This window comes from Cyrtonyx montezumae, unplaced genomic scaffold (assembly GCF_038088225.1).
Source record: "Cyrtonyx montezumae isolate F1298 unplaced genomic scaffold, pur_monq_1.0 scaffold_13, whole genome shotgun sequence".
NCBI lineage: Eukaryota > Metazoa > Chordata > Aves > Galliformes > Odontophoridae > Cyrtonyx > Cyrtonyx montezumae.
Genome location: NW_027071859.1, coordinates 21,942,145 through 21,962,817, shown reverse-complemented (window position 1 = coordinate 21,962,817; position 20,673 = coordinate 21,942,145). Strand labels below are relative to the sequence as shown.

Here is a 20,673-nt window from a genome sequence, read left to right as displayed (position 1 = left end):
AGGGACATCCAGCCTTCCTTGTCAAAGCTGTTCTGCAGCATCTAAATTGGTCATCCATGCTTCAGGGCAGAATGACCAATGCCTCACCCTAAAGCATGTTTGACTGAGCTAAGGAGTCAAGGCCCCAGCTTTGCCCTAGGCAACTGGGGCTTTGAACAGACATTCACAGAGCACATCAGGGATGGAGACTGTAATTGCTGCTTTGGAAGTATATGCTCCTCAAGTGGCTGTGCTGAAACTGCATTTCTCTACAGCATACCATCTTTCATTGTGTCAGGATGTTCCCATTTAGCATGCTGGCTGCTTTGGATCTCATTTGGAAGCTGTCCTCCTGGTGTCTGGGATGCAAACTTGGGCCTTAAAACTCCACACAGATTCAAACACACAAAAATGAAGAGCAAGCTTTCCTGTTTCCCATTCATCTTTTAACATGGGCATCTGACTGGCAGGAACTTAAGAAGCTGAATGCACTAAACCTAGAGCTTGCTGTATTTTCTGTTTTCTTTTTCCTGGAATGTTCTCAACTTTAAAAGGAGCTATAGGGGAAAATAAATATAAATGTTATTAAAAGCAAGTGGAAACTCTCAACTGTGGTATGCCACCTAATGGCAAAACAGCATCGTTCGGCACACGTAGCAGTAAATACACATCAGAAAGCTGCATCCCAAAGCTTATCTTTATTACTAAGCTTCAACAACCTGCAGAGCACCATAGCTCTGGGGGCAAAAAATAAAAACACAAGAAAATTCCCTTGCAAAAACAAACTCAGTCAGGCAGAATTTTCATTCATTCAGGAAAAGAATGTGTGTAGAAATGTCTACTCATCTTGGCTTTCCACACTGAAGAATCATTTAATCTGATGGGATTTACTAGCCTTAATATTCTCTCTGAATGTACCCAGCTATTGCTCACATAACATTCTGATGCTAAATTAGCAGATGTGTTACAGACATATTCAGGAGACACCGGAATACATGCAGTTGGTGAGGTAGGAAAGCTGTCAATCCAGAGACATGTAGGAACATTATCTTAGTTGTATTTAATGTATTTTGCCTGCCTATACCCAGATCGCGTGTTTCACAAAATACAATGCTATGTTGTGATTTTACAGTCTGCTTCATACTGCCCGAAGCAATGGTCACACAGCAGTAATCAGACCCCTTCAAATGGGCCACATCACCAGAGCTCAGATATGTTTTAGCTAAGATAAAGTGCCATTTCATGCATCGCCAAAGCTCCCATTCAGTAACAGACTCCAGCTTCTCTTCTAAATGCAACATCAGCAAGGACTTGTGGTTTTAAATGCTGTTTTAAGGATTCAGGAGATACATGCTGGGAGTCACAGTGTCTAGTGCTCCTCTCCGTTGACAGGCCAACATTAGCACCTGCTGACACCGTGTGCAACCTCTGATTAGACTGACTCAAATTAGCATAACATTCAATCATCTGAGCATCTTCTCTCCCCTCTTATAAATGGAAGGAGGGCTATAAGTGAACACATTCCAACAACCACCACCACCTCCTCTTCGGAAAAAGGACTGCACACGTGTATGTACACACACATGATCCTTCCATTTCACAGAATCACAGAACTGTAAGGGTTGGAAGTGACCTCCAGAGATCATGGAGTCCAACCCCCTGCCAGAGCAGCTCCCAGCCCAGGTTGCACAGGCGGGTCTGGAATGTCTCCAGAGAAGGAGACTCCACCACCTCTCTGTGCAGTTTGTGCCAGTGAGCAGTAGTTATGAGTAGTTTAAGTAGTTATTAGTATGAATAGCTAAGGACAACTTGCCAGCAGTAAACCAGTTATACCAGTGTCATTCTATAGTAAATAAAAGGACAATAAATGCCAGCAGTAAAAACACAGAGCCATTAGCTATGAAAGCCTTCAACTACATAAATGAAGAAATATTAAGTTCTCACCTAGTTCCTTGCTGAAACTAATGCTATTATAGTAGTTGCACATGAACAGACTGTAACTGCTGACAGTAAACCATTTCAAGACATGAAGTAGCTTGACTTTCTCATATTGCTAAACATAAAAGGAGCAGCATATTAGTCATAGCTAGCTCTCAGCAGGAGGCTCACATAACTTTCCAAGAGAATAAGTAATTCACACAACCTCAGTCAACAAAAACATCAGGCAGTGAATCTACACCTCAATTTATAATAACCTCAACTTATAATAGGACATTAGATAGTTTTTCCTTGGTGCCTAGAGTGTATTTCACAAAAAAGTAAACAACAGAAGCTCAGAAGTTTTGGTATAAGGAGGGCTTTGGACTGAAAGGATAGCTCAATTACACTTAGCTTGGTACTGGACATAATTAATAATTGCTATCATCTTTTGATTCACATCAGAAAGGCTTTTGACTTTTCTCAGCAGAAAGAATCTGACCTTTATCATCATCAACAGAAGTGGAATCAACTAGCAATCTCTGCTCACAAGCCCGTTGATATTTCATTACTTATCTTCAAAACACAAAGCTGACATACTAAGCAGCCATTTTCCATTCAATAACGAAAATATAATGCACTGAATTAACATGAAGTATGAAGTAATAGTGCGACTGCAGCCTTTATAATCCAAGGACATAGGCCAAACAAGGGCTGCTGGCAAAGTCTTACTAGACAATGTAGAAAAAGCATGAAGTTGTAGCTATAAGCACCCTTATCCAGAACTCAGGTATCTGACAGCACCTCTGCAGGTAGTTCACACACAGCAACTCCTAAGTAATCCTTCACTGTGTGAAAATAATGACTTCTCGACAAAATAAGAAACTGCAAGAGACTGTGTGTTTCAAAATCATGTTTTATTGATGTACTTTAATTGTGTAACTCCTTGCAAAGATACACTTTATAAATTATGGAACAAGTATAGTTCTTCCCACATCTCTTTCACACTTTAGTCCTCAAGTCCAGGTCAGTATTTTGAAATGAGATGTTCAAAGGTAGATTATGCAAAATGGCTTAAAAAAAAACTACACTAAAAGCTTCAATTCTTTCAGAATCTGAGACACATATGATATAAGCAGTGTAACAGTGTCTGCACTACACCCCCAAGCAATATATGCAGGAGAAGCAGCATACAGTACCTGCACCAAATCTCAAGGTACACTTCATGATTAGCAGTACACAGCACCTGAACATCTACAGCAGCCTCAGAATTTATCTTAGTACAACAAATGCTCAAAGGATTTACAGCATCTGTAGCAAGGTTAGATGAAGGATTATAGCATGTTACAAACACGTTCAAGCGAGCTCTGCCTGCTTGTGCAATCAGACCCTGCCAATGCACAAGCAACACACACAAGCATTTTACCATTGCACTGTGACGCTCCCCAAGCAGAGCCACGTACCCTGCCAACTCATCCTACTAGAAGAGAACAACTTCTAGTCACTGCCCACAACCCTCTCCTTTTTATGTCCATGCTGTTGAGAAGGCAGGCTCCACAAACTCGTATAAAGATCAAATTACTTACTATAATCAACTGGCATCATTGCATTGGTGGGGATGCACCTCTGCATTGAAATGTTATACTTCGTGACTGCCTGCCCCGATTGTTTTTTCTTAAGGTTGATGTTGATATAATGCCAGATCTTGAAGGCAAACAAAATTAATTTAATTTAAAGAGAACATTTATTTGAAGTTATTTTAAGTCACACAGTTTAACAGACAGAAGACAACCTTCTCCCATTCACATTTCAAGTCTTCACCTGAGACCACAAACACTGTCCCATGGACAATGATAATTTCCTATGGCAATTCCTTTTGGATAGAGCAGTGTCCAGTGAGATGAAGACTCACATTCTGAGTAGACTGATTTATAAAATCTGTTTAAAAAAAATAAAAACTTGGTTACCAAATTCTTGTCACAAAGTAAAGGTGTTCAGTACTGAGAAGCCTGATCTCAGAAAAAAACCCCAGCCGGTCATAACCAAAGAGAACAACAATGCCTTCAAAAAACAAACAGACAAAAAAAAAAAACAACCCCAGAATTTTAAAATGCTCCAAATATATACACATTTATAACTTAAGTGCTCATTGGCTACAAACTTTTATTCATGCATGACTTGTGAGAGGAAAAGGTGTTTCTCAGAGAGGCTTTTCTGAAAATGCAGTGTAACTCTTCACTCGTGCAAAGAACAAAGGGGTGTACATCTTGTCAATGTCAAAAGTAGTAACTGCTGTCTCACCAGTGGATCTGCAAAGAGCACAGTAAAAGTTACATCAGGCACAAGCTGCAGTTTAACTCCCTCAGTTATGCAGTCACTATCCACAGTTGAGCATGTGCAGCAAAGTGCAGTTGGAATGTAAGCCTCCTTCACACCACCACATTCTGAAACCAAACTATGGCTAGACCATACCATGCAGAATACACCTTTATGCAAACTTTAATAGTAAAAGCAGGAAGGGGAAGGTGACTTCCTTATTGCTCATTCTGAAACTTGAAGTAGTGCAGGATATCACTGAAGTCACCAAATCTTAAAGTAAAACATCCCCTTTCATTTGTTTCAGTTAGAACCATGAATTCAAAATACAGGAAACTTTTTGCTCTTACTTTGTATTGCTTACAACGGAAGAAGAGACAACAAAAAAAAAACCCACAGGTATTTTTAAACATTAATAACAGGAAGCATGTGTCCTCCTAGCTGTGGTTCATACTCCATTCTAGTTTCACAAGGACACCAACACACTAGCATATAAAGCAGAATGTGAGCAAGGCACCACATTGCTCACACAGTGGGCTCAGAGACTCTCACATAATGGTACCTTCTGAAGCATTTCTATGCATTCACAAAGGAAAAAAAAGCAGACCTTATTATTTCTTTCCTGCACCCTTTTAACGGCATCACTCTGAAGTCATTCAACTCTGACTCAGTCCTGATATCTTTCCAATACTGCACAGATCCTTTAACTGACTAAAATACTGCAGTTCTACTACTCAGTGTACTTCCCATACCATTAGGGAAGAATTTACTCAAACCTTGGGATTTCTTAAAGTAAAACTCATTACATTTTAACAATTCAAGACCAGTTACTCTTCCCAAGACATTTTTCTGTCAGACCCTCATGTGTCATGAAATTATATTTCTTAAACTGAGCACTGGGCGAATTCCTGTCACATGTATTTCTACAATTAAGTACCCCTCTCTGATCTTATTCTGCATTTACTTACTTGTAAGTTATGTGACAAGAATGATGGATCCAAACAAGTTTGTTGAACCTCTGGCGCCCACTGGAGCACAACTGAAGTCCTACATGAAAACTATGTTCTGTCTCTTGTACCGGAACACGACGGAAATACCTATATTTGTGGTAGTCAACTGGTTTCTGTACAAAGAAAAAAGGCTTTGTGACATAGAAAGAACATGAGGAGCAACTACTTATCACCAGGATGAAGTAAGTATGATGTCAGATTGTTAAACCCTCAAAAGCAAGTGCTGGTTTTCCTTTAAAATACATCAATTTTGATGCTGATAATAGACTGAGTTTTCAATAGAAAGGTAAGGATGGAGGACACCACCCAATTATGCAAACTCATTGTAATGTATGGTAACACTTCTACCTAATTTAGTTTTGTTTAAAGCTACAGAATGTAAACACAATCAAATTTCAGATACTGAGCTCTTCCACTCTTCCCTCCTGTTTGTTAAAAGCTACCTAACAGGAACACCAATAGTAATTAAGTCTAAGGGAGAAAAACCACTGCTGAAATGTGAACCAACTATTTATCTGCCTTAGTAATGACTGAATCATAGAATTGTAGAATCAAAAGGTTGGAAAGGACCTACAAGATCATCTTGCCCACCCATCCACCCATTACCATTGCTACCACAAGCACTAAACCATATCTTGTAGCTCCTCATCCAGATGCCTCTTGAACACTGCCAGGGACAGCGACTCCACCACCTCACTGGACAGGCCACCCCAGTGCCTGACCACACTCTGAGAGAAAAAGTTTTTCCTTATGTCCAAAGATCATTACAAAAATTTACAAAGATTATGTTACAGATTTGAAGGGGAAAAAAGGGTAATATAAATGCCCAGACTTAGTTATGTCATTATTCTTATGATATTTAAACATGAAACTCATTTTTCAACCCTTTTTCCACATCCGTAATGCTAATTTTCAGGTGCCTTAAAATATTCATATTGAGAAAAACCTTACTACAAAGCCCTCTCTAAACATTTTTCTCTAACCTATTTTGAAACCTACCTCTTCTTTTTTCTTCATTATTACAGCAAATACTTTGGTTTGATTGTCTGTTTCCTGGGAAAGGCGATAATGACCAAGCAAGATTGCATCCATTCTGAAAGGTTAAGAGGAGGATAGTATCAAGGACAAAGATGTTTCATGTCCAGACACTTCAACTGCCTTCAACTCATAATGCAAACATCAGAAACAGAAAGAAGAATACATTTAATAGTCAAGGAAACATTTCTGTTCGCATTCAGAAAATATCAAGCTCACTTACGTTATGAAATGTAGAAAACATTTTGGGAAGATACTTTTAAATTGTCATACATACAACTAATTTTTACTCTTCCATCTTGGGTACTGTTAAATATTTTCAGATTTCTGGTGAGCAGCTCAAGCCTGTTCCAAAGTCCCAAACAATTATCTATATTCATGCAAACACCAGCAAGAAATCAAGCAAAACCTTGGTCAAATCCCACCAAAGCCTTTCCTATACTCCATGCAGTCAAGGAAGTGCAAGAAAGCAAGTACTAACAAAATAGTATCTTTAAAAGTAAATGTTGTTAGATTGGTGATTTCAGTATTTTTTCATCTACTTCCTTTCTAAGTTTTAAATCAATAGCCTGCAATCTAACTACAATACCAGGAGTTCAAAATGAAAGATATCTTGGCACGAAGATCAGAACTTATTGCAGTTCTCAGTAGCTCTCACTCAACGAGAACATTGTTAACAGCTTTATTCTCACTTTGCTAAGCACAAATACAGAAACAGAGACAAAAGCAAACAGAAAGTGACAGGGAAAAAGCAATGGGAAAAGTATAAACCAGTAATTTTTTCACTAACCTTGTATTTTTAGTCCGTAAGCGAGGAACAATAGACTGCGGATCTTCAGGGGTTGTAAGCATCATAACTTGACCATCTGGAAAGAATCTCAAATACCTGAAAAAATAAAATCACACAATGTAACTACAGATTTGATTATTTTAAATCAGAGCACATCACAGAAGAATATAAAACTTTATAGGAAATCAGATTTCCAAATTTATTTCTTCGTACAATGGAGCAGAAGAGACCAGAAAAAAATATAGCTATGAAGGTTAAAAGACTACGGTATGAAGAATTATGCAAAAAGACAAATTCTGCCACTTCTCAATAAAGCAAACACGCTACCCTGAGACAAACCTGACCCCAGCTTAAGTTTCTCCCCCAGCAACACTTTAAGACATATGCTATAAAATCTCAATTACAGTGTTAGTACTGAACGGACAACATCATGTGATCTTTTTCAGGTTCCAGGATCTGAACAACTTTTACCATACTCATATTCCACCTTGTTTGATGTTTGTAAGACTCTGTAAATAGCTAAGAGATTCATCAATTTCTATTAACAGTTTCCAGCCTCAGAAGGGACAGCAGAATGGCACAATAAGACTGGTGAACATCAGGATGAAGGACAACAGAAAAACAGCCAGAGGAACAAACATATTTACAGCACACTGGGAAAGCCCAGCCTCTTGATTACTTTAATTGGCTAAAAATGAGTTAAAAAACAATTCCTGCATAATCACTTGCATTCCCTTTCCTAAAATGGATTAGTATTTCAGAAATGTAAAGTAAAAAATCTTGGGAAAGAAATCTGTGGATGATATATAGCATTGTTGTTGTTTAATTCTTATTCACAAGAAAGAGTATAACTGCAGATGAAATATGTTTATAAACTCACCTCTAATTACTGCAATAAATCCTATTTCTTAAGACCTATTCTCAAAGTATTTATATATAGCTTTACACAGAGTAATCTTCCACTGGGATTTACAGACTTATTAATGTTTGGGTTATCAAGGGCTGGATTTCAAGAACTTAAGAGAGAGAAACATTTCACTCACTCATTGTACTACAGTTCTACCTGTAATATTCCACTTGGTGCCACGCTCTATAGAAACCATCAAGAGATTGTTCTCCTTGGCGTATGTATGTTGTCTTGCTGATATATACACCTATAGAAATGAAGGAAAAAGGTATATGAACAAAAATGAAGCACACAGAATTCTTAAGATTAAAAAACAGTAATCGAAAACTTTGAATTTATTTTACTTACTAAAATACACAAGTTTCTATTTTAGTTCCTTAGATATTCCTCTTGCCTTTACAAATAGTCTAGAGATTCAAAAGCCCAATTCAGAATCATAGACTGGCTCAGGTTGGCAGGGACCTCTGAAGGTCACCTGGTCCAAACCCCATGTTCAAGTAGCAGCACCTAGAGCAGATTGCTCAGGATCACATCCAGGCAGCCCCAATAAATTCAGAATAAGTCTAACAAGATCATAAATATAAAACCCATCTGACTGCCTCTGTCACAGTTACAAGTAATAACAAAAATCTGTTCCCCAAAAAAAAACAACACCTCACCATCAAATCGAACACGAGGCCTTTCCAAAAACATTTCCCTCCAGGAGGAATATGGAACAAGCTTATTGCAGCTCCTACCCCATACTTTCAAACAGACTTGATGCCAGATTTCAGGATCTCTGGAAAAAAAATGAGGGAAAAAAGCTCATCACTCAAAACTTTATTGCAAACCTTATCTTTTATATAAAAGAGCAACAAACTCCATTCTTTGTTTGAATGCAATTTAAAGAAACCTTCTTGAACTCCTGCTGCCATCTGTCATGTGGCACCAAAATGGCACAGGATATTGGCACAAAGGTTCACTGTCCACTGCCATACCACCAACATCTGGCCCTGACATCACAGGCCAACACAACGTCCAAAATAAGAGGAAGTACTTTCAGAGCAGCCCTTGTAAGATACTCATTACTGGCATACTGCAAATCTGGTGAGCACTGTGAGCAACATAACGTAGAACTTTCCTTGGGAAGAAAAAGCATGACATGGTTCTATACATTAGATGGCTAAAATGCAAAACCAAAAAAAACAACCCCAACAACAACCCAATTTCTCCAGTAGATTAAATCCATATGAGAAAGTTTTCTGTATCTCTACATACAGCCTACAAAGTGCTGTGAATAAAAAGTTCTTATCTTTCTTAGAACAGAGAGAAGCTTCACTGTAGGTAGCTTATTTACGATACCTGGCACAAATGTAAAATCCTCGACAAACAAGAGATAATTGCTCTAATGATCTCAGGTCCAAGTCACTCGAAACCACCCATCGGAAAATGTACATTAATACCTCCAGAGGCAATGCTGCAAATAGATCAGAATTTCTGGTTAGATGCTGATGTGTAAATCTATAATTCAGTAACTGATGTTTTGACACTCCACAAAAATAAAAACGCAACCTTACTCTTCCACATGCTAGTCAAATGCCAAGGATGCTATCAAAAACATTTTTAATAAGGAAATTATTATGCATTAGAAAAAAGAAATCAAGAGAATGAAAAAATTATCAGGAGTTAAGTGAATTATGGAAAAAACAATAGGATAAAGCATAGCGACAATTCTAGTGCTACAATTCTGAGGTGTCATAACAAAATTTCCACAGATACACTGTACTTATGCAGCATTTGTGTTTTCTTCAAACTGACCTAATGTGCAACACTGCAGTACATACTGTTCTTCTGTATGACAAGCTCAAATCAGGTTCAGTATTGGAGAGAAAATCCTAAGAGCAACCTGTTAACTGTGAAATCTGTACTACACCACTCTACATTTTGTGGTACAGGTCCAGTCATCAAAAATGTTATGGCTGTGTTTAAAAACTTTAAAAATGTAATACAAAATGATGAAAGTCATCATCAAAGCTTCAAAAGATCATATGATACTTTTCCTAGAATTAGAAGTTCAGTGAGAGTGCCCTAGGAAATGCAGCCAAAATTCTCTCTCATAACTTTCTGCCTTCCTGAGTTTTCTCTATTTTGCTTGCTTGCATATTCTCTTGTGTACTAATCTTCTATCATCTTCACTTACTTTCAACAAGTGCTGCTTTCTGGAGCCTATGGCTTGACCTGTAATACCATGCCCACAAGAGACTCAATGACTTTACTCAGTATAACAGCTTTGAGATCAAATGAAGAAAATAATAGCTGAAGCACAAAGGCACATTAAACAGTAACCAGCTGTAAATACCAGGGTTGAGACCACAGTTTACTAACATTTTGACATCTACTGTAAAAACATGCTTACTACAGCATGAAAAATGTGTGGAAGTCCAAGGAGACTGTCTTTACTACAAAAATTGATAAAACCAAGTTTTCTATTTCAGAATACTGACATGATTAAAAATAACACCTCATTAGGGCAACAGTTTTTGTACTCATTTAATACACATCCCCTCATTTTATGAATCTGAATTGATCATGTTTCACTATGGAGTACTCACGAATTTACAGTGTTGCTTGTATTTGTGATCATTAAATTCATGTTCCACTTATAAACAAAAGATGTGCAGATGCATATATTACTTCAAGGGACAAAACAGTTTCTGGCAATTCATCAGCCCTTCAGCAGACAAATAGGAGATACAAAGGCTTAACATTCTGTTAGCAGCACTAACAGGTAAACACCTTCCACTCACCAGTAAAGCCTTTGATTATCTCTTCATCACCCACCCTTCCAAGTTTCTAGTGAATTAAGGATTGTTAAGACCCTGTTTCAGATACTGGGCACACCCTGTAGGAAAATCTTGCTGGTGAAGAATGCCAAGTCCTAAGCTTTACCCATGTAACAACAATCTCAAAAACAACATACAAAGGAAAGTCACTCCCCAACAAATAATCTTACTTTCCTTCACTATTTCTGTTATGTGTCAGAGGACTAACCCTGTCCTGTACTAAAGTTAATCAATGTTATAAGACTATGAGGGCTAATAAAATGAAAAATATAACAGAAGAAAGGGAATCGGTTGTTTTAAATATGTTGCTTCATGTTTTGATTTTCCTTTGACTGCTGAAATCTGTGACTATTGTACTACTGGGACGATCAATAGGAATCCTCTCCAGCCTACCAAATTCTACAGCAGATATCACGAATTAACAGTTTTCACTGTATCACAAAACACAGATGTGGGAAATAATGCACAGGACTGCCAGAAAGGGAAATAATAAAATCAGAAAGATTAAGATTTTCCCCCAAGGGTCAGTTTTGGGGCCCATCTTGTTTAATATCTTTATTGATGACCTAGATGAAGGAATTGAGTGTACCCTCAGTAAGTTTGCAGATGACACAAAGTTGGGAGGATGTGTCAAACTGCCTGAGGGTAGGGAGGCCCTTCAGAGGGATTTGGATAGGCTGAACAGCTGGGCTGAGCTCAATGGGATGAGGTTCAATAAGACCAAGTGCCGGGTCCTGCACTTTGGCCACAATAACCCCATGCAATGCCATAGGCTTGGGGCAGAATGGCTTGAAGAATGTAGAGAGGAAAAGGACCTGGGGGTGTTGGTTGATGCTCGGCTCAACATGAGCCGGCAGTGTGCCCAGGTGGCCAAGAAGGCCAACAGCATCCTGGCCTGTATTAGAAATAGTGTAGCCAGCAGGAGCAGGGAGGTGATCATCCCCCTGTACTCAGCTCTGGTATGGCCGCACCTCGAGTACTGTGTTCAGTTTTGGGCCCCTCACTACAAGAAGGACATTGAGGCCCTGGAGCGTGTTCAGAGAAGGGCAACAAAACTGGTGAGGGATCTGGAGCACAAGTCTTATGAGGAGCGGCTGAGGGAGCTGGGATTGTTTAGTCTGGAGAAGAGGAGGCTCAGAGGAGACCTTATTGCACTCTACCACTTCCTGAAGGGGGGTTGTGGTGAGGAGGGGGTGGGCCTCTTCTCCCTGATAAGTAATGACAGGACGAGAGGGAATGGCCACAAGTTGCGCAGGGGAAGATTTAGATTAGACCTGAGGAAACATTTTTTTTCTGAAAGAGTGGTCAGGCACTGGAATGGCCTGCCTAGGGAGGTGGTTGAGGCACCATCCCTAGCGCTGTTCAAGAAGCGTTTAGATGAGGTGCTAAGGGATTTGATTTAGTAGTTGGGTAGGGATAGTGATAGGAGGATGGTTGGACTAGATGATCTTATAGGTCCTTTCCAACCTTATGAACTTATGAAGATCAGTGTTAAAAGATGATGTGTCCTGAGACCATTTTATAGTAATGATCTACAATACCTTGACTTTACTCACAAAAAAAAAAAAAAACCCAAAACTTTGATTCCCAAGCATACAGTGCCACACTTGTTACAAATAAGAAATCTCATTTTTTGTTTTTATTTCAGCAGACTGATATATTTATTTTTCTTCCTTAAGCAGAACAGATTTCCAAGAACAACTGATAACTGTAGGTGCAAAGCATATGTTTTGAAGGCACTGATTTTAAGACAGTTCACAACTTATAAACTGTAGAGAGCATGTATATCTCGTAAGGAAGTCTCAGGATGACTATCCTTTAGTTGCAGCACTGAAAATCATTAACCTTCAAAAGCCCTTCTAACTGTTACGTGGTTTTGCTGAACACAAAATCATTTGCTGTAAAGAATCTGATAGAGACAGATAAAAACACAAAACATACACCCCTTCACAAATAATTGTCTCTTTCTTACACTTCATGATTAGAATAAATAAGTGCAAACTAAAACAAATAAACAAAGAAAATCCACAAACCAGAAAAAAAATTCAGCATGTCAAAGTAGAAAAAACTTACTGAAGTAAGCTGATTTCTGGAAGTTATTACTTTAGCAATACTCTTTCTTAGTCCAGAAAAACTGTATTAGAAGCACTACATAAAAAAGTTGTGGGACTAAGATACATTTATCATGCATGGCTTTGCATCTAACTATAAAGATAAGTAAAGAGATACTGTGTTCACTTAAAAGTACCTTCAGAATGAAACAGATAAATGTCTTTCAAAAAGATAATGAAACATCCTTAGAATGTCTTCCTCTGAACATTCACAGTCCTTAACTCATACCTGAGATATGGGTCTGGTTCACATCAAGCTCAGGCTGACAAAGTTTGACAGAAGACTCCTGGAGAGTTAACTGCTGCTGGAAATCTGACAGGAGATCAGCCATTTTGCTATCCTCTTCAATATCCTCAGCACTAAAAAAGGGAACGCCAACACTGTGATATTGGACAAAACACAACAACAAATGTCCTTACCTTGTCATCAATCCATCTTCAACATTAATTTCATTTTATCATACAATAAAACAGCTACAGCAATCCTTTCAATCCATCCAAGAGTGTTCGTGGTGCTGTTAGGTTGATAGTTGGACTTAATCTTAGAGATCTTTCTCAACCTTAACGATTCTATGATAGTAATGGCCTCTTTTTTCCCTTGTTTAATTACTATTCCAGACTCATGTTAGAGTTGAGAGTTCACAGCTCCCTCATTTAAGCCAAGTCCCTGAAGGATTGCCTGATCCCATGAAAAGACAAATCCTATTCTTTAATTTGTCTTATAATTAATATAAGCCATACATAGGAAATAAATCATAATCACTGACGGAACGTTATATTTAGAAATATCTCTCACACTGTGAAGTACTGCAAGCAACTAAGGATTGTTTACTTATTTCTACTTCTGCTTTATTCACCGAAGAGTGACCCCTAGTGGTTTTTACCGATAAGGAAAATTTTCTTTTGGGAAAACTATGTTGTTTTTTCAAATTAACAGATGTAAATTATTTGGGAAGTGAGAAAAAGATGCCCAGAATAGAAAAATTATGCTTACTACCCACCAGTGAGCTTGAAGGATTACAAAGATAACACTACTACATTCAAAAATACATACAATTTACATTTAGGTGTGTGTGTATATGTATCATAGAATCCTTTAAAATAAGCAGGTTTGCCTGCACAAGGTAACCACAAACCATACAATTTTCCTTAATCTCATAAAAAGTACCTTCCTTTCTTTGACCTGGGACAGATACTTGCTAAATGACCTTCCAGTCACTTCTTAAATATCTACACTAAACAAGCTTAATAGAATGAGCTAAGAATATAAAGCCCCACCAATAATAACAAGACATACCAATGGGTCTTAAAATGTACAGGACAGGAAATCACGTTTGGGCCTGCTGTAACTAAATCCATGACGAGATGTTAAACCAAAACCTTCCTTTATTTTGAAGACTCAGACAGAGCCCCAGTAGCTACAGGGCATACTATTAATTGTTTTTTCAGGTCTCAAATACTCTTACATACTCAGCAAATTTTCACACTTACCACCTCTTTCCAACTCCATCACCATCTGGGGATCGTGAATAGGGAATCTTAAACTCTATGTCAGGGACAAGCTGCATGGCAAGACGGTAAAACTTGATGGCTGAAAACAAAAGTATAACACTGAAAAGATGCCTATCCTAGCTTATCAAAGCAAAGATTTTACCAGAGATTTCTTCTAGCCAAAGTGTGAAAAGGAAGTAGAAAACTCCTTTGTGTAAGTCTCTACTGACTGAATTTAAATTCAGTACAGAAGGGAAACAAATCTAACACTGTCAAAACTAAAAACTTCATTTACTTTATCAGAAAAAGATCTCCTATCTTTCATCTTTTACAAATTTACCTTAACTGCTGAAAGAAAATTCATAAGTGACAGAGAATACAAAATTCTACACCAAAATGTTACCAAGTCTTGATTTCATTTGTTGCACAGGTTTTTCAAAGAAGCCAAAAAGATTTTAGGCGTTGCTGTCTTAAGTAACCAAAAGATATGTGAAAAATAGTTCAAAAGAAGATGCAAATGTACGTTACATATCCATTATGGTGCAGGCACTTCAGCTCTACATAACACTACAACAGTAAGATGGCAAAAAATACTGTTGCATGTTTAAAAAACTACAACAGATTCAAACCAAACATTACTGTGGTACAACCATGGAAAGTAGAGAAGGCACAGGAGCAAGCCACTCAGAACACTGAGAGTGAGGAACCTGACTGGGGGAATGCAGCCTGTACAAAAAGTTAGGCAGCTAACAAAAGATCATGGCATGTGAGAGGAAAAATGACAGCTGGGACTTCATCCAGCATTCAGAAGTACGGCTGCCTTTAGCACTCCAAAGATTTTAGAAACGTTGAGCAGAGAAATAGGAAAAGGAAAAACACTGATATTAAGATCATGTATGTATTCATATGTATTTGCGTGTCCTATATTCCCACGTGATGATTCCCAACCTGTAACAGGATGGCTATTTTCTCTTGACACCAAACAGTGAGTTTGGTTATTCTAACAAGTTTGAGAAGCCTGAGTTTGGGGCAAATAAGCATTATTTCCTTGAGCACATGTCAGCACTGCTGACTGACAACGAGTAGCCTCTGGCTGGCAAGGATGAGGAATACCAGCAGCCTCAGCTGAACAGATCAGTCTCAACTTCAACATCTGATCTCACAGCCAGGCCTGCAACGCACTTGAACATGGAAGAAGCTGCTTCACATGACTGCCTCACAAATGTCAGCTATCAGCAGATTTCAGACGCAGGCTTAAAATGTCACTGGGTTCTGGTGAACTGGGCCAGGTCAGCAAACAGAAGCATGGACTGGGAACAGATGTCCCAACACACGCTCAGATGTCTGTGTCTAATATAGGGCCTTGTTACTAAGGTCTCATAAGGATGTATGTGTAGGTACAGTTTTGTTTCTTTATGTCACAAATAAAACTCAACTGAGAAAGAGTGCATAACATTGAGTGCAATGCTGTTACATTTCAAAATACTCTCACATTTTGTCTAAAATCTAGAAATTCTTTCCTTGAACACCCTTTAGCTTCAACTCGATCTGTGATATAATGATTCTTCTCATACCTACTTTGTTTGCTTATCCAAATAACTGAGCTCTCAAATTACGATTAGCCTTCCGTTTAAGATGACTGTTACCATGCAGTTTTGTACATAAACCAGGGCATTCTCTGCAGACTTCCTTGTTACCTTCATAAAGGGCCCCATTTTGCTCTTCTTCCACTGCCTTCAGGAAAAGTTCTTTTGCCTGCACAATTACAAAGAACACTTGTTAAGTTCACTGCAAATACAAGTGCAATGTCTTTTGACTTAGAATTATTTTCATCTTACATACTCTATCCTACAAGGAATGAAATACCTCCATTAATAAAATGCCAAGACATATTCAAGTGCAAACAAACTCCCAAACAACAATCTCTACGTCATTTTTTTTTAAAGAAAAAGATTCAAACAAGTTAAAAAATATATAATTAAGCTATCAGCTCCTAAAGGAACTGAGGAGATGGAAAGAAGCCAAAAAATAGTCTATGTTATTCCTCATCTTAGGAAATAAATATGACTACTGAAATATAGTTGAAAAAAATTAAGAGAAAATACAACTCAACACTGGGCCAGAAAACAAGTATTTTTGTACCTTCTCCTCTTTTGCTATCTCCTGTTTCCCTTTGGTATCTCCAGACTTCAGTCCAGGTCCTCTTGATGATGTTCTGCATGGCAGAGGTTCCAACCCACTAGAACTCACACCTGGGGCAAGCTCAAACATCCACTGAGCTCTGAACATCTGCAGCTCTGCCTACAAAATTACATTACATTCTCAGTTAGTACCACATATTCAGACAGTAGGCTTTCCAATCAGAGATAATATAATACTGACCCAAAAGAGAATTTCAAGATTATGCTTTATATTTACAAGTCTTAAAGTCAGTTTAGACATGGAGAACTAGCCATCGTTTTGTGGATTATTTTTTTTTAAGTACACATATGTTTGTTCAGTATCATTCCATAATAAATGCCTTCATCTGCACTGTCCACCTGGACCATCCACCTCAGAAGAAAAGTTCTTTAAAATAGAGAATTTAGGTAATTTTTGTAAATGAAATGAAAATGAAAAAATGTATTATGCTCTATGAAACAAGACAAGTCATTTTTGCCGTGTGTTCTTCCAGTATCTTTGAAGTCATGTTTTAAATGTTGCAATTGTCAAGGCTTCTGGAGAGCAGCTACATAGAAAGCAAGTAATGTAAGAAAATGTGCTTTTCTATCAGACTGCTTTTATCAACTTTCTGCTCCAGAACAAAGTGACAAATTAAACCTGAATTTAATCCTTACAGAAATTGCTGTCTGATTTCTACAGTTCTTCAAAGAAGTTCCAAATCTGACAGAAATTTCATCTGTACAGAGAACTTGCATCCAATTTGTGCTCTTGGAACACAATGCAAAATTCAACTACTTCCCTTTTGGAAGGGCAGAGAGATTAAGCATGTATGATCAACAAATACGTGGTAACCAAATGAGTACAAGCAGCACAGTTTGAATACAACAGTGCTATGTTTGTGATAAAATTCTAGCATACAAGACATACCTGAAGGTTTGCTTCACCAGATCTTTCATTGTCATCAGTTCTTACCAAATCAGAGTGACAATCTTCTTCGGCTTCTGCCTAGTAGAGAACAGTTCAGTGTGATTACAGAGTCTGCCAAGTCCTAGCAGAACTTCTCTAACACACAGCTGTTATGGTTACCCGTAAGAAAAAAGCCACACCGCCACACACAACAACCCACACCTCTTCCCACCTTCACCTCTTCATGCCCACTGATCAGCCTTAACTGATGATCAAACCTCATCTTAAATTAACTGGTGTTGTTTGCACTTCACTGTTAACCCAGTGCATTGTTTTGCACTTCAGCCCTATCAACCCAATATAGACTATGTTAAGACACACATACATCAGCACACTGCCACAATACCCAGCTAAGAACACCCAGTGCTCAAGACACTGGATCAAAGCTTTAGTACTGTAGTAGTGTGCTTCATGTATAAAATTAAGATTAATCACTACCTTCTCATTGTAAAGGGAACCAATAGTTTTGATTTGTTTAGTATTCTGGAAAGAAGGAAAAGATTATTTCTCAGAGAAGAAAAAAGCTGCTTTATGAAAATTATGGGACAACATGGGCAATCTCAAGGAATCATGAATGAAAATTCAAAGAAGACACCTTAATGTAAAAGCAGTGAAGCTAATATGAGAGTGTGACAGCTGGTTTTATTTACAATACTACTATGAGATAAGCTAAACAAGTAAGACTTTAAATAAGACCTTCAACCTAACAAGGGTCTTGTTAAAATTAAACATGTTGTGAGCATCAGTAATAAGCCACCATCAAAAAAATACACCGTAACACCAAAGATTTTTCAGAGGAGGAAACAGGTAAACAGCAATGTTCCAAAGTACCAGAGAGTTACAGCTGAGCAAGTAGTAACTAACAGAGTTGGACTGCAGGCAGGCCATGCTGCAGGAGTTACAGCTGTCCTATCTCCACAGTACTACAGCTCGCTGGGATTACATCTATGCTGGACAGAGAAAACCAGACAACAAGCTAGCTCTGAAATTGCCTTCCAGCAAGGGCACTATTGCAGCACTGCGGTGACACAAGGAAGGCCCATCTCTGCCTGCACAGGGCACAGATGTAACGCCTCTGGCACACAGTTGAGTTATGCCCAGTCAACTCTCAGCCTGGGCACAGCAGCTCTGGTTTTATTTACAAAATGCAGAGACTGGTAGAGCTATTTCTAAACCTAACCAACACGCTATCTGCCTGAGCATAAAAGGCGCACCCACTAAAAGCTTTAACCTATAAAGCACATACATAAATTCTAAGCCAAGTTGTGGTAAGAACTGGAATTACTTAGGTTTTGAAGCTGGATGAAGTCTACCTAGCACTCATAGACTTTGTTCCCCTAACTATTCAGGAGTCCTGATCTCCTTCCCATTGTCTCAGCTCCAGCCAACCTACATCTCTTCCACTGCAGTCAAAAACCAGTCGTGGTTCTGCACCAACCGCTTCTAACATCATTAAATGCTCTTCAAAACTTAAACGTGCTCTCAATTCAAACAAAAAGTACAACACACTTATAGAGTCCTAGAGCAAAGCCCAACAGCTTTAAGCATTACAAAGCCCATAATGACCCACATTTGATTTTCATCATTACATCCTCTGCTGAGGTTATACATGAGCTGAAGTCTCACACGAAAGGTTTGCTTCGGGTAGCTGTGGCAGCACAAGCAACAGTTTCTCCACACTTACCAGTGATTAGCTCACACTGCTACTGCATGGTCTCTACTAACAACCCCTCTGCTATTTATTACCTGCAAAACCCCCACGCTTTTGCTAATACAAATGAACAAATGCACATGTACTGCCAAAGCAAACATCACCACACACAGGCAGCACCTGAGACAGTATATAAGGCAGGCTTCAGTTTGACAAGCTTGGCTCCTTCCACCCTGTCTGACAAAATGTAAGCTATAGTTGTAGCTTTTGAAGTTCAGAGAACACTGTACTGAAGCTACTGCTTAGTTATAAAATTCCATCCTGGTCATCTTTATGCTGCCAGCCTTCCTCCTGCAACTTGTCAGCTGTCACATCTAACAGCGAGTAACAATATCCTGCTTAAAAGGTGAGCCATCCTCACCCTGTGCTGATCAGCTCAAGCGATTTTTCCATGAGAAAAGCAGTAACAAACCAAGCAACCAAAAGGTCAACATGGAAGCAGCCAACATCTGAGCTAGACAGCGAAGAAGTCAGCACAGTCCCTGCCTGCAATTTGTTTGTAAAGCTTTAGAAAACGCTTGCAAAACACCAGAGCAGCTTATTTGCACAGGTCGGTATTAGCTCTTGCAGTCAGTAACTGTGTGCTGTCTCAACAGTCATTTCCTAAGGACTCAAGGCTACAGCTCAGGATGTCAGACCGTTTCAGCAAAGCAAAGCTGAGCTCAGAAGCAGCTCAACGCGGGCCGAACTGCACGGCAGAGATGACACTGCAAAACAGGTCCGGCAGCTACAGCTGACCTGCGAGAGCCAGGAAGCAACTCGCTTTTTCTCCCTACGCGGTAGGATCAACGCAACGATCAAAACCAAGTTTTGAGTCACAGCGTTAAGGAGCTTCAAGAGCTCCTGAACGACACCAAAGGCGTGACCCGGAGGGCTGAGATGCCGACAGACAGCTGAGCCCAGGCGGGGCAGCTGCCGGAGGGGCGGCACCGGACCCAGCACCGCTAAACCGCAAACGCCGCTCGAGGAGCCCAGGCGGCCCCGGGGCAGCGGAGGGCAGCACAGAGAAGGCAGGGCAGCCCCCAGCGGCGGGCCGTGCCGCGCCGCTCCCCCCGCCCGCTCACCATGCTGCCGGCGCTCGGGCAGCGCCGTCCCGTCCCGGGGGCCTTCTTCCCCCCCGCTCGGCCCGCGCGTCGTCCCCGCGGGGGAAATTAGCAGAGTTCTCGGTCGGAGAAGCGCACCACGCAGCGGGAGTAACTGCGGGCCCGGCGTACGGCAGCCATCTTCCTGGCGAGCGACGGGCAGGCGGAGCGCGAGCGGCGGACGGGCAAACCCGCGGGGCACGGAGCGCCGGCCGCTGCGAGGCAACGGCCGCTGCGAGGCAACGGCCGCGGGAGGGGACCACCCACCCCGCTGGGACCACCCGCCCGAAGCGGCTCGGCTCGGCTCGGCTCGGCTCGGCTCGGAGCTCGCTGGGAAGCGCTGTCCACGTGGGCCGCCGCTTCGACCAATCCG

General features: G+C 39.9%; 1 protein-coding gene across 1 annotated transcript; it reads right to left on the bottom strand.

Annotated features, from left to right (window-relative positions):
• Nucleotides 1–2,801: 2,801 nt before the first annotated feature.
• Nucleotides 2,802–20,577, bottom strand: FBXO9 (F-box protein 9). The gene is made up of 13 exons (XM_065730801.1): nt 20,283–20,577; nt 17,469–17,546; nt 16,521–16,679; nt 16,076–16,133; nt 14,379–14,478; nt 13,117–13,247; nt 9,296–9,410; nt 8,614–8,732; nt 8,111–8,201; nt 7,048–7,143; nt 6,222–6,315; nt 5,181–5,335; nt 2,802–4,205 (listed from the first exon to the last, which is right to left on the bottom strand). Exons 1-13 carry the CDS (start codon nt 20,283–20,285, stop codon nt 4,097–4,099), a joined length of 1,308 nt encoding a protein of 435 aa, XP_065586873.1. The 5' UTR covers nt 20,286–20,577; the 3' UTR covers nt 2,802–4,096.
• Nucleotides 20,578–20,673: the final 96 nt, after the last annotated feature.